Consider the following 15444-nt stretch of genomic DNA (forward strand, 5'->3'; position numbering starts at 1 on the left):
AAATGGGCAGAAGACCTAAATAGACATTTCTCCAAAGAAGACATACAGATTGCCAACAAACACATGAAAAGTTGCTCAACATCACTAATATTAGAGAAATGCAAATCAAAACTACAATGAGGTATCACCTCACACTGGTCAGAATGGCCATCATCAAAACATCTACAAACAATAAATGTTGGAGAGGGTGTGGAGAAAAGGGAACCCTCTTGCACTGTTGGTGGGAATGTAAATTGATACAGCCACTATGGAGAACAGTATGGAGGTTCCTTAAAAAACTAAAAATAAAATTACCATACGACCCAGCAATCCCACTACTGGGCATATACCTTGAGAAAACCATAATTCAAAAAGACTCATGTACCACAATGTTCACTGCAGCTCTATTTACAATAGCCAGGACATGGAAGCAACCTAAGTGTCCATCAACAGATGAATGGATAAAGAAGATGTGGCACATATATACAATGGAATATTACTCAGCCATAAAAAGACATGAAATTGAGTTATTTGTAGTGAGGTGGGAGGACCCGGAGTCTCATACAGAGTGAAGTAAGTCAGAAAGAGAAAAACAAATACTGTATGCTAACACATATATATATGGAATCTAAAAAAAAATGGTTCTGAAGAACCTAGGGGCAGGACAGGAATAAAGACGCAGATGTAGAGAATGGACTTGAGGACACGGGGAGGGGGAAGGGTAAGCTGGGATGAAGTGAGAGAGTGGCATGGACGTATATACCCTACCAAATGTAAAATAGATAGCTAGTGGGAAGCAGCCGCATGGCACAGGGAGATCTGCTTGGTGCTTTGTGTCCACCAAGAGGGGTGTGATAGGGAGGGTGGGAGGGAGACGCAAGACGGAGGAGAAATGGGGATATATGTATAGCTGATTCACTTTGTTATACAGCAGAAACTAACACACCATTGTAAAGCAATTATACTCCAATAAGGATGTTAAAAAAAAAGAAAAATGAGTGATAGTATCTGGTGATAGGGATATGCAGAAACAGGTAATTTGGTGTCATTGTTACTGGTACAGCTTTTTGGAAGGGCAGTTTGGCAGTTTCTGTCCAAATTTAAAGTGTACACATCCTTTTACGTAGCAATTCTTTCACCTCCTAGCCTTTTAAAATACCTCCTTGTGTGTGTTAAAATGTACATACAAGTATGTTTATGGCAGCGTTTTTATTTAATAGTAGAAAATCAGAAACAACCTAAATGGCAATCAAAAAGGAAATAGTTACATAAATTACGGAATACCCATAATGTGGACTACCAGGGAGCAATTTTAAAGAATGAACTAGATCTAGATGTCTTTAATGGTGAGATGTGTTATTAAATTTAAAACAAGTTGCCAAGCAGTGTAGGCGTGATCCCATTAAAGCCCCATGGAAATGCTGAATATGCACATATCCAGTACCTAAGGGGGGTAGGAGTTGAGATAAAGAGAGACTTTTTTACTTTTTACTCTATATGCTTCATTTTATTTGAATTTTGTACTAGATTTCTGTACTTTAAAAAATACAATAAAGTTTTAAAATATGTACAGCTGACCGTTGAACAACGTGGGTTTGAACTGCACAGGTCCACTTCTGTGCAGATTTTTTTCAATAAGTAAATACTACAGTACTACACAGATCCGTGGTTGTTGAATCCAAGGACTTAGAACTGGGGATATGGAGGAACTGCACCCACATATGCTGAGGGCCAACTGCAAGTTATACTTAGATTTTCAACAGAGCGGAGGGCCACCCTCCAATTGTTGTTCAAGGGTCAGCTGTATTTAGATAGATGGTAAGATTGCTATCTTAATTTATTGAAATGTAATCTGTATCATATATTTCCATCCAGTTTTTTCATCCTTGCCTAAATGTGTAAGAAAAGGTCATATAAAATGAAGCTCTCTGTTCCTACCTCCTAAAATAATACCACTGAATGATCCAGTTAGTAATATTTATTGAGTCCTTGTAGTGAATATTCCCCTATTCTTGGTAGCACTGAGAATAAATAGAAAGCTACTTTAACAATAGGTGCTATTAATTGAGTATTTACTATGGGCCAGACTCTGTACTAATGGCTTTATATCATCACCTCATATATGAGGTGGGTGATATAATGCCCATTGAATAGGAGAGCCTACGGATCAGATTGGTGAAGCAACTTACCCAAAGTGGAGCGTCACTTCAAGTTCTAGTACTTTTGAGTACAGAACCAATGCTTATAACATTTCCATATGAGGATCTTCCAAGATATGATCCGAAAAAGGGAAATGACTGCTGATTGTTTTTTCCCTTGAGTTGATCCACCTTATGTGTGTATAGCCTTTGGCTCTCTAGTTATACCAATTTGACCAGACAGTAAATGTTAATTACTGGTAATGACAGGAACTTCTACCAAATGTAAACTGTATGATGTTTGTATTTCAGATTTAGGAGTCGGTTTACTTCATAAAAAATCATTAGAAAAGGAAGAATTATGCCAAAGACTTAAAGAACAATTAGATGCTCTTGAAAAAGAAACTGCATCTAAGCTATCAGAAATGGATTCATTTAACAATCAACTAAAGGTATTTATCTTCTATTATATTCATTTTTAGTTAGCTGCCTTTTACCTTCCTTATTTTGATTTAATTGAATAAATAACTGAAGCTATTATTGTTATATGTAGTACATTTCATAATTTATTTTATAATTTGAGCTATACCAGAATTGCAGGATTGTTTTTAATGTTCTCTGTGTATTATAAACATTGAGTCGTGTAAATAAACTTATAATTTACCATAGTTTCCAGTTTTTGATGACTGTTTTTATTGGCATCTATACATTTTCTTTTTTTTTTTTTTTTTTTTGCGGTACGCGGGCCTCTCACTGTTGTGGCCTCTCCCGTTGCGGAGCACAGGCTCCGGACGCACAGGCTCAGCGGCCATGGCTCACAGGCCCAGCCGCTCCGCAGCATGTGGGATCTTCCCGGACCGGGGCACGAACCCGTGTCCCCTGCATCAGCAGGCGGACTCTCAACCACTGCGCCACCAGGGAAGCCCGCATCTATACATTTAAAAAATAATTACCTTTGTCAGTATTAGGATTAGATTAGATAAGATTTGTCAGTATTAGATCTCAGCCAGAATGATCTTAGGCAAATTTGAAAATGGGAAATATGGAAAATTTTAAATAGTCCAGGTTGTAGAGACTCTTTTAACACACTAAATTCTTTTTTTTTTTTACAATTTAATTAACCTTTGTGAAATAATGCCATAACCAATGAAATCCAAAGCATAATTTGGCACTAAAAATTTTGCATGAAAAGTAGATTCATGATCCATTATTTGCTGCAGTGGCAGAACAGATGTCCAAAACGTATACCATATGCTTATCATTCTGTTCAGTGTTAGTTGTATACTGAAGCCATGCCCGTAAAAGAAAATATTAAAAGCTAGCAACCAGAGTAATGGCATATGATTAAAATTTGGGACTAGTTTCAGTTACTCCCTTGCTAATGAAGCGTGAAGTTTTTAGAGCATAATGTATTACAGAGCTTTTCAGGCAGCTCTCTGTCTCTTCATGTGACTTTCATTTTGCTGACTTATTTAGAGTAATGTTACACCAACCATAGAGTAAACAGAATGGTAAAAGAAACCATGGTGGCTTCAGTTAAGAAAGGGAAGTTTGAGGTGAATAATGTAAATAATACATTCTACCCAAGCATATATTCTGTAGAAAAAAAATTTAAAGAAAACCAAATAATTTGTCGTTGATAGACAGACAAACCAGCCAAGTTATCTTCCCTACATTATTTTTTTTAAATCTGTACATAGTTTAATTGGCTTTTTATCTGCCTTATCTTACAGTGTGGGAATATGGATGACTCTGTTCTTCAGTGCCTTTTGTCTCTGCTAAGCTGTCTCAACAACCTCTTCCTCTTACTTAAGGTTATTTTCTAATATCTAGCTCCTTTTCTTTGAGTTACTTTACTGTTTTCTTTTTTAAAAAACTAGACTATTCTTTGCATTTATCTAAATATCCTTGTTTGAAATAACATATACAGTATAGACATTTTTCTTTCTGCTTGCTTAAATATCCTTCTGCTGTCTCACTGCCTGTTTGAGTCTAATGCTAGGAATCACTAGGGTTGCCCAGAGTAACCTTTCTCATGAGGAGCCCAGGACTCTGAGAAATATTTCCTGGTTCCCGTACAACATCCCTGTGAGTTGGGCTAACTGATGGGATGATTACTCATTCAATTAAAAGGGAAACTAAGGGAATGTGAGATTAAATTATTTACCCATATCACTGAAATTATTGTTTAAAATAAAACTTACACCTTCTGAAATCTAGTGCAAGGTTATGTCACGTATATATCAGGCTGCTTCCTAATACTGCTATAAGATTTTTCTTTAAGAAAAATCTTAAAGAACCAATAATGCAGGTGCAGCTTTAGTTTTGTCTAGTTATCAGGCCTCATATTTAGATACCCTTGCACCACAGATAAAAATGTTTAAATCATATTTATAAACAAGTAGTTCACTTTGTCATGTATAGATAGCACAAAGAATATTTAAAACATTCAATGAATTCCTATTTTAATTTAGTTTAAAGAAAGTTGCTTTATATTTATCACTTGCTGACCCTAGTAGATTTTTGACTGTATTCTACTCAGTACTAAAATGGATGGCAATGGGGCAATTACATATATATACACAGTGAAGACGAGAACATAAGTAGAGCTCATTTGTTACCTAAGCAAAGGTAGGGCAGTTGGAAAGATGGTATCATCCTTTCCTTTATAGCATGAATGGCCAGATTATCTGGTCTTAGAACTTTTGCTGCAGATCACACAGAAATGTAAACCTAAGTGTTTCTTCACGTATACAGTGCAGTTTGATGATATTTGTGGACTGTACTCACACACCGAAGTCTGATTCTTCGAGTTAGCATTTGATTCTCCACAGGCTAGGAGATTATTCTTGTCTGTTGTTTTCCTTTCTTCCTTCTGCTTCCTGCCTTCCAACCTTTCACTGCTTGTTGAGGTTTCATCAGAGGCAATTTAGGAATGTAAAAGGGAATGAAACCTATACTGTCAGAGTGGTCAGGAGACCGACTGTTGTTACAGAAAGCAAGAAAAGAGGCTTTCTGTAGTCATTGGAAATGATACAGAGCAGTCAGTTAACTTAGTACTGAAAAGTATCCATTGAATTGTCAACAAGGAGACCTTTGAAGACCTTTCTGAAAGTGCCATCTCAGTTGAGTGACCAGCAGAGGCTGGATTGCGGCAGATCAGGAATGAATGGGAGCTGAGGAGGGGTGGAGTGCATGTAAACAACTCTTTAGGAGAGTGAAAAGAGAGCATGAGGAAAACTTTGTTTGTTTAAGAAAGATGACAAAGGATACAAAGTTTCAGTTATGTAAGATGGATAAGTTGTGAAACCCACTGCACAGCATGGTGACTATAATTAGAAAATTTCAACTATACAATACAGTATTGTTAAGAGTATATATCTTAAACATTCTCCCACAGAAAGAAAGAGAGAGAGGAAGGGAGGGAGGGAGGGAGGAAAGAAAGGGGGGGGAGAGAAGAAGGGGGGGAGGAGGGAATGGTAACTATATGAGGAAATGAATATGTTAATTAGCTTGATTATGGTGATCATTTCACAGTGTATATGTGTATTGAAGCAGCAAATTGTATACCTTAAATATATACAGTTTTTATTTACCAATTATACTTTAATAAAGTTGAAAAATAAAAGAATAATTAGGACCACCCTTGAAAGTGGTATCACCTTTTTGTGCAGCTTATGGATACATGAGGAATGGATAGTTTCTGTTAGGACCAGAGAATGGAAATGGAGAAAATTAAGCTTTTTAGGTAACTAACCTTATCCATCTCAGTGTCTTAAAGATGATTGCCAGGCTCAAGCCAAATATTTCGTTGCTGAATTCCCAGCACCTAGAACAGTGCATGGAACATCATGTATGGCAATACACACTTGTTGAATGAATGAATGGTTTTGAATGTTCTCAGTCAGAAAATATACAGCATTTAGAGTTAGTATTGGTATATAGAGTTTATGAGAAAAAAAGTAGAAAGAAATTAGTCAAAAAACAGCAGAAAACCATGTATCACAGGTTTTAGGAAAACTTCTGATTCCATGTAATTTATTCTTTTAAGTAAAGGCTATTTTTTAAATTCAAAAAAAGGAAGAAAGAAAAGAAAGACAAGACTTAAAGTAGAAGAGAGAGGAAGGCAAGGAGGAGGAAAGTGAGAGATTGAGATTGACCATATAAAGTAGTGATAATTGATGGAGCAAAGTCCCAAGGAAGCAGACTAAGATATAATCTGGAGCATAGATTGAAGGACAAGAGAAAAAGAATACTTCCAGTGTAACATATGGGGATAAGATAGGTGTGAAGTCGGCTAAATTTGTTGGTAGAGAGTAGGAAGTTGATAGCTTCAAAACCTAAAATCAGAAGCAAGTTAGATCATTACAAAGAGTCTTCATGGGTGGTTGAGGACATGGAATAACTCAAACTAGACTAGAAGGAGATGGATGCAGATGTAGGAAGTTTTATTGCTTTTGAGATGGAAAGATGAGGGAATTCCAGTCTGGCTTAATGAGGCAAGATTATTGGCTGGTAGTGAAAAGAATGAATGGAAGATTGGGAAATTTCAGGAGTGAAAAGTAGGCATGAAATACACATCTTAGTGGGGGTGGGGAGTGCAAGCTTAGTAGAGGAAAACAGTAGGTGTCCTGAGCAATGTTGAATGCCTATTTGAAGTTGGAGTTCATAAATTTAAATTGAAAACAGCAGGCCTAATTGTGTCTTTTTTTTTTCCCCACCAAAAGTTCAGCTGTTTATGTGTAAGCATGGAAAAGGATGATGACATAGGTTAATAGATTCATACGGGTTTGAGGTTTTAATAGACATGGGCAGATAGGGAGGAACAAGGGAACTACAGATCTTAACACAGTAACTGTGATAAACATGAACTCTGAAATAGGTACTGGACATGAAGGGATATGAAGAGAGGAAGGGGTGCTGATGAAAGAAGAGAGGATGATGGGATCAACAGAATGGAGGTCTCAGTGAGGTTGGAAACCTGTTGAAATGGATGTACCATATATAAGAAAAGCTTGAAGGATAAGAACTTAAGTTTGGAAAATGGGATACTGATCAGTGGTAGTTCTCTTTGTGATGATGACAAGATTCAGGGTATAATAATGCAAATGAGGGATTAAATGGAATCAAAAAAATCATTGTTGAGGAGATCAGTTGTTTTGTTTTTACTTTTTTTAGTTAAAATGAGAAGTTTTATTTTCGATGGATTTTATTTTATTTATTTATTTTTTTTAACATCTTTATTGGAGTATAATTGCTTTACAATGGTGTGTTAGTTTCTGCTTTACAACAAAATGAATCAATTATATATATACATATGTCCCCATATCTCTTCCCTCTTGCATCTCCCTCCCTCCCACCCTCCCTATCCCACCCCTCCAGGCGGTCACAAAGCACCGAGCTGATCTCCCTGTGCTATGCGGCTGCTTCCCACTAGCTATCTACCTTACGTTTGGTAGTGTATATATGTCCATGCCTCTCTCTCGCTTTGTCACAGTTTACCCTTCCTGCTCCCCATATCCTCAAGTCCATTCTCTAGTGGGTCTGTGTCTTTATTCTTGTTTTACCCCTAGCTTCTTCATGACATTTTTTTTCCTTAAATTCCATATATATGTGTTAGCATACGCTATTTGTCTCTCTCTTTCTGACTTACTTCACTCTGTATGACAGACTCTAGGTCTACCCACCTCATTACAAATAGCTCAATTTCATTTCTTTTTATGGCTGAGTAATATTCCATTGTATATATGTGCCACATCTTCTTTATCCATTCATCCGATGATGGACACTTAGGTTGTTTCCATCTCCGGGCTATTGTAAATAGAGCTGCAGTGAACATTATGGTACATGACTCTTTTTGAATTATGGTTTTCTCAGGGTATATGCCCAGTAGTGGGATTGCTGGGTCATATGGTAGTTCTATTTGTAGATTTTTTAAGGAACCTCCATACTGTTCTCCACAGTGGCTGTATCAATTTACATTCCCACCAACAGTGCAAGAGGGTTCCCTTTTCTCCACACCCTCTCCAGCATTTGTTTGTAGATTTTTTGATGATGGCCATTCTGACTGGTGTGAGATGATATCTCATTGTAGTTTTGATTTGCATTTCTCTAATGACTAGTGATGTTGAGCATTCTTTCATGTGTTTGTTGATGGATTTTATCACAATAGAAAGTTATAATCCTCCTACTGTGATGCTCTTAAACTTTATAACCTTCTTAAACCATATACACTTTTTTATAATTATGTTTTATAAAACTATCTATACAGAAGATCTGTTGTCAAATACTTACATTTGCATAAATCCTATTTGTGTTTTTCAGTATTTTTTTCAATAATTCTGAGGCAGGAAAGGAACAGTGCCAAGGGATAATTAAGCCTTCTTATCTGTATAATATTCACTTGGAAAATTTTCCTCCAGTGTGCTGAAATACATATGTTTAGCCCCAAGAATGAACATTGAGAATGCTTTTGAATTCATAGTTCCTGGTCACTTAGAATGACTTAGCAGAGCTGCCCAAGTCCTGTCAGCACCCTGGACACCAGTTCTTACAGTTTTCAACTCAGCATCAGATAAACCACATGCTCTTAGTTGTTACTTGACTGACATTTCCCAGGTTACTATTTCAATCCCTACCTTTCTTTTTTTTTTTTTTTAACATCTTTATTGGAGTATAATTGCTTTACAATGATGTGTTAGTTTCTGCTGTATAACAAAGTGAATCAGCTATACATATATCCCCATTTCTTCTCCGTCTTGCGTCTCCCTCCCACCCTCCCTATCCCACCCCTCTTGGTGGACACAAAGCACCAAGCGGATCTCCCTGTGCCATGCGGCTACTTCCCACTAGCTGTCTGTTTTACATTTGGTAGTGTATATATGTCCATGCCACTCTCTCACTTCATCCCGGCTTACACTTCCCCCTCCCCGTGTTTGAGGAGATCAGTCTGAGTTGAGGTTTTGATGGGGTCATCTACATTGATGTCAAAGACTGGAAGAATAATGAAAATGAATGAATGAGGATCAGTGACCAGGTGATCCATAGATGACAATAAAGAGGAATGGGAGGGTGGTACTGCTGGATGTTATTCTGAGCCTCAGAAAAAGATGGAGTTTGTAAGAGTAAGAAGAAATAATCATCTAGAAATGGCAATGAAGAGCAAAGAAAATACTCAGGCCAGAAACTGGTAAACCATCCTCAACCAAGCAGTCAAATTTAACATTACCCAAATGGCAGAAGCTGACATTATGTGTCTCCTGATATGATGTGCTGAAAAAGACACATCACTTCTTTTTTTTTAAGACACATCACTTCTATACTATTTTTGCCAAAAATATTTCATCTGTGTAAGTGTAAGGAAATAATCAGACAAACTCAAATTGTGGTTTGGTCTGTAAAATAGCTGACTAACCCACACTCTAAAAATGTGAATCTCATAAAAGATGGAGGAGATCTTCTTACAATGATGAAATGAAGTGTATGGTCCTTGATTGGATTATGGAGCCAAAAAAAGGCTGTTATTAAGGACAATATTTACACTATTGGGAGGGAACATCTTTTGAATATGAATTCTGTATTAAGATTATTATGTCACTATTAAATTTCTTTAGTTTGGTACTGACATTGACACCGTAGTTACATAGAATAATGATGAAGTTCTAGGGGTGAAAGCATCAGCGTCTTCAACTTAGTCAAATTTTTTGTAGATCTGAAAGTTTTCAAAATAAAAACTTGGAGAAAAATTACGTTGCAAAATGTCAAATGTTTATGAAAATGAAATAGTAGAATAAGTATATTTTTAAATTATAACAAACACTGGAAGATGGAGAGGAGATAGGGGGATAGTGTAAATGAGCAGATTCCCCATATTCCATATCAGGAGTCAATAACTATTTTCTAATTCATAACATATACTAATAATAGGATTTATTAAAGGCTTTATCTGTGACTGGCACTGTTCTAAATGTTTTATTTATATTAATTTATTTAATCCTTAATATTAACCCGTTGAGGTAGGTCCTATTATTTGTTCACATTTCACATAGGAGTAAATTAAGTTGCACAGAGGTAGCAAGCAGAAATTCAACCCAGAGAGTCAGGATTTGACCTTAAATGGTTATATTTTTGTTAAAAAGATGAAAATTTATAAGCTAAGTGTTCAACTTAAGAAGCTAGAAAAAGACTAGCGTAATAAAGGGAAAAAAGTAGAAGGAAATTAGTGAAACAGAACACAGATATTTAATACAGAGAATCAAGAAAGCCAAAATTTGACTCTCTTTATAGATTAATAAAATTATCAAACCTTTGGCAAGACTTAATTTAAAGACAAAATAAAAATAAAGGAGTGAAAAAGAGCTATAACTAAATACATTGCAAACAATAAAAGAGAAGGGACTATTATGAAAAATTTTGCACATAAATATGAAAACGTAGGTGAAATGAACAAATCAGAATTTGCTGAAACTGGCTCAAGAAAAATAAAATATTTATGTAGCTCTATTGTCACAAAATATTTTAATTCCATAGTTTAAAATCTTCCCTAAAAGAGAATCCAGACCCAGAATTTTACTGAAGGAATAAATAACTCCAGTCTTATACATCTGTTTCAAAATGTAGAAGAGGGAATATTCCCAACCTATTGTATGAAACTATCATAAACCTCAAAATTTGATAAGAATAGTATGAGAAAGGATCATTATAGACCAATTTAGCATAGAGGCAAAAATTCTAAAGAATATTGCAAAGTTGAATGTGGAAATTTATAAGAAGGATACTCCATTATGACCAAGTTGGATTTATCTTAGCCATGCAAAGATGATTTGACATGTAAAACTGTTGACTGTAATTTGCCATATAAACAGATTAAAGGAGAAAAATAGTATGCTTATCTCACTAAATGCAGAAAAGGTATTTGATAAAATTTAACATCTATTCATGATGAAAAAATGAAAAAGTTATTAGCATATTAGGAATGGAAGAGAACTTCCTTAACCTGAAAAGAATGATCTGTTATTCCGTTAAGACGGAGTACAGTTCTTTTCGTTAAGTGCAGATTGTTTACTTCTTTTCAGTTAACTGATAGTTTTTTTTTATTTGAAGTATAGTTCATTTACAGTGTTGTGTTAATTTCTGCTGTACAGCAAAGTGAGAGTTAACTGATAGATTTAACCAGGACCTCCTGGAAGCAGGACTTAACTCAGAGGAGTGAGTCTAATGATAAGAATTTCTAGGATCATTGTAAGTCAGGCAGAGGAAATGTTTTTGAGAAGCCCTGTGGTGCTCTTCAAATCGTATTAATATGCATAGACTATGGTTTATGTATTTTCATTCATCCAGTAAATACTAATTAAATAACTACACTGTACCAGGCTCTCTCTTGGGTGGGGATACCTTGATGAAAGACAGTCCTGTTGTCCAGAAACTCACTCCAGTGGAGACAGTCATACAGTCAGAAGACGCTGCCTGTGATAGGGGAATGCACAGAACGTCTTGGGGAGCACAAGGAAGCTCGTTAATTCACACACTGGAGGAATGGGCTAATGAAGGAAGACTTGGAACAGTATTTTAAAGGACAAGTTAGAGGGCTAACCTTAGAGCCATATTAAGATCAGACATTAATTTGACTCCTCTTCACTCTCCTTTTAAACTTATAATTCTATTTATGACTTCAGCCAATAATATAGCTAATATTTACTGAGGACTTACTATGTGCCCTGCCCTATTGTAAGCACTTTATGTGTATTAACCCATTCAGTCCTCATAGCAGTGTTATGAGGCATGTACTATAATTAACCCCATTTTACGATGAGGAGACTGTTAAGTAACTTTCCTAAGATTACTCAGCTAGTCACAGATAGAGCCTGATTCAGACCTTGGCGTTCTTATTCCAGACCAGTGCTCCATGTGCCCTTATCACTAAACCACACTGCTTCTCCACAGATTGTAACCATTGTAGCCTTCCGCTTTTCAATAGAGTTGTTTGGTTTTTTTTTAAACGAATTTTTTGATGTGGACCATTTTTAAAGTCTTTATTGATTTGTTACAATATTGCTTCTGTTTTATGTTTTGGTTTTTTGGCCGCAAGGCATGTGGGATCTTAGCTCCCTGACCAGGGATCAAACCTGCACCCCCTGCATTGGAAGGCGAAATCTTAACCACTGGACCGCCAGGAAGTCCCATCAATAGAGTTTAGAGAAAGGTGCAACAAAGAGAACTACAGAAGCTGAGATCTGTGAAAACTTTGCTATGAATGTAGTATTTGTATTCTTGTTGTCTTAAGCTGCAAGTCTTGATCTTAGACATTTTGGGCATAGTCTCTGGATACCACATTTTCTCAGGTTAGATCTACCATTTCAATCGAGTTAAAAGGGTTCACCTATAAAATATTAAGAAGTAGAGCTTAGGTTGTTTTCATTTGTTTGTGGTTTGGAGTTTTGTTTTTGTGTGTAGATAGATGCCCCAAGGCATCTTTTACCAAAAAATTCTATCTAAATGTTGTTGAAGCTCCCACCTTTGCCATGAAGTCTCTTTTGTTTACTTTAGGTTTTTGTGGGAGTTTTTTGGGTTTTTTTCCTCTTCCTTATCCCAGGCTTTTTCTGCTCCCTTGTTCAGGATTCTATAGATTTCAAGTAAAAGAAATTCAGTTCAAAATAGTTAAGCTGAAAAGAGTGGTTATTGCAAGAGTACTAAGACCATTGACTGAATCAGTAGACGGGGCAGTTCCTAGACACAGGAATGAAGTTGGAGATTTGGTTCCCCCAGCACTCCCTCTCTCTCCAACTCTGTCTCTAATCTTTGCTTCTCTCTTTCCTGTTTTGACTTCATTCCTACCCCTGATGGCCTCACTAGGAAGTGGGGCAGCTCCATGTTTACCTTATCCCATTTTAATGAGTTTAGTGAAGGAAAGACTTCTTTCTCCCCTCTTCAATATATCTGAATCCCGGGAAGGGCTTGTGGCCCAGCCTGGATCATGTGCACATCCTTTGAACCAGTCATTCTTGCCAGGGAGGTGAGGTGCTGTGATTGTTTTAGATCCAGTGACCACACTTGGGTGGGAGTTAGGAGCACTGAATCTGACAGACTCATCAAAACCACATAGAAGGGTGGGATTGGGGGGTAAATCAGCTTCCCAAAAGGAGGAAGGGTGCAGTTAGCAGAAGAGGGAAAGGAAATGCTGAACAGATAGTCACAGGTTTCTGCGAAGACACTTACCTATATCCCAGATTTTAGCACTTTACTTTGAGACTGAACTCTTTGAAGACAAGGACTATGGACTTGGGAGTCAAGACGGCCTTGGATTGGATCGCTGTGAATCTTTATAGCACTTTGCACAGAGCTAGATGCTCAATAAACAATTGTTTATTTTAATCCCTGTTTGGAATATGTTTCATTATTTTGGCCCATTCTAGTCATGGTTTTAGGTAGACATTATCTTTTCCATTTTTAGTTATTAAATTATTTAATATATTATTATTTAAATTAAATAAATATTGAATAATTATTAAATTATTGAATAATTGCTTCTGTGTTTAGTTCACTATTTTGCTGGGTAAAAGTTATGGGTAACTTGGTTAAACTACATGTGTCAAAAATATGACTGAGCAAAATTCCTCTTCAAATGTTAGAATAAGAAAATTGTTTCCCTGTATTTTTAATAGATTGCTTTTTATTGAAAAGGAAGTACCAAATCAAAGAATTAGCTTGTGAAAGATTCTGTGTTCCTTAGAAATGAATTAATATAAAAGCAGATGATTTTAACATGCATTTGTCCTCATTGGCCACATACCTTAAATACTTACTGTTTTCAAGAATTTTTCAATCATCTGGATTTTTTAAGACTTTTAATCTTTTTACTTTAGTTAAACTTGCTTTATGATTTTTATCTTTTAATGCAGTTGCCACATTTTTTCATAAGACAAAAGTATTTAAATCAATGCCACGTTAACTTCTTATTTTCTCCTTAGGAACTGAGAGAAAGCTACAATACACAGCAGTTAGCCCTTGAACAACTTTATAAGATCAAACGTGACAAGCTGAGGGAAATTGAAAGAAAAAGATTAGAGCTAATACAGAAAAAGAAACTAGAAGACGAGGCTATAAGGTAATATAGTTGATAAATTTATTATACTATATTGCTATTAGAATTCTAATTTTGTTGCCCATATTTTTAGTTTGACTATGAAAAATTAAGGGGAATAAAATGATTATCCTAAGATGCTAATTAGATTCTAAATTTTAGAAGTTCAGTCCTTCTTTTGTGGACTGAGTTTACAGTAACCAATTTTATGTTCCATTAGTGAAAAATACAGACTTTTGAGTCAGACCTGATTTAGAATTCTTGATCTACCACTTACTATCTGGATGATCTTGGATAAGTCATTTTACCTTTTGGAACCTCAGTTTTTCCATCTGAAAAATAGAAACATTAATGCATACCTCATAAGTAACTCAGAATTAAATAAAACTAAAGAACCAAGTATAATGTTTTGCAGGTAATAAGCACTCATTATTTCTCTCTCTCAATAATAAATCCATGACCGTTTCCTGAAAAATCATAAAAACCAAGTACTTAATTTTATAGAGTGTAATACTGAGTGTAGAAATGCCATGTTGATGCAGGCTTCTTTGTATATATCTGAGCTATATCAACTGCCTACATTTATAGCAAGGAAAAGTGAGACAGTTGTGGTATCTGAAGCTTAGAACCATTCATTTAGAGACTTTGCATGATTTTTTTTTTCTGTCGGTAAGATTCTATTTCTAATATGTTCCTATGTTTCTCCCAAGTTCTCTAGTGTCAGAAATTATTATAATTAGTGAACAAATATCAATAAACCAACATTTCTTTGCCCTGGAGAAGAGTAATAGTTACTGGGAAGAGAGCTAATAGTTACTGGGAAGGCAAGAAAGACACATTACCATATAGCAGGCCTCTTTTCTTAATGGCTTTAGAATAACCACTTAAACACATTTTTACTGAGTGGTCACTGTTGACTGCGATACAGGTAGTCTCTGGGTTACTCCTTGCCCCTAGATTTCTCATAATTCTAGTAGGAGAGTCAGACAGCTAAACAAATAGCTATAATATTCTTTATTCTAAGACCCCTACTTTTGTGATTCCCTAACAAGAGATCCCAGAATAATATAGACGTGGAGACAGTAAAGTTCAAATTAAGGCTTTTATTTGCCACCTAACTTGTGCCACTTAACATTGCACAAGGGAACTGTGCAGTGCAGTCCCTGTGTTAGAATTTTCTTTTTTTTTTTTTTTCTATTTGAATTTATTCATTTTGGGCTCTCCCTTAGATATAAGAAGTCCATTTCT

The 15444-nt window shown here is 35.9% G+C and overlaps 1 protein-coding gene across 11 annotated transcripts in view; it reads left to right on the plus strand.

The window, feature by feature from the left end:
- The window catches only part of ITSN2 (intersectin 2), a 160826-nt gene that overhangs the window by 68474 nt on the left and 76908 nt on the right, over positions 1-15444 (plus strand). For all 11 annotated transcript variants that reach the window (XM_027113696.1, XM_027113702.1, XM_027113694.1 and 8 more), the window contains 2 exons: positions 2430-2569; positions 14084-14220. In XM_027113696.1, coding sequence (XP_026969497.1) covers positions 2430-2569; positions 14084-14220 — 277 coding nt within the window. The remainder of the gene's footprint in view (positions 1-2429; positions 2570-14083; positions 14221-15444) is intronic.

The sequence above is a fragment of the Aethalodelphis obliquidens genome, unplaced genomic scaffold (assembly GCF_003676395.1).
Source record: "Aethalodelphis obliquidens isolate GAN/ISIS:26980383/991018 unplaced genomic scaffold, ASM367639v1 scaffold12, whole genome shotgun sequence".
Classification (NCBI taxonomy): domain Eukaryota; kingdom Metazoa; phylum Chordata; class Mammalia; order Artiodactyla; family Delphinidae; genus Aethalodelphis; species Aethalodelphis obliquidens.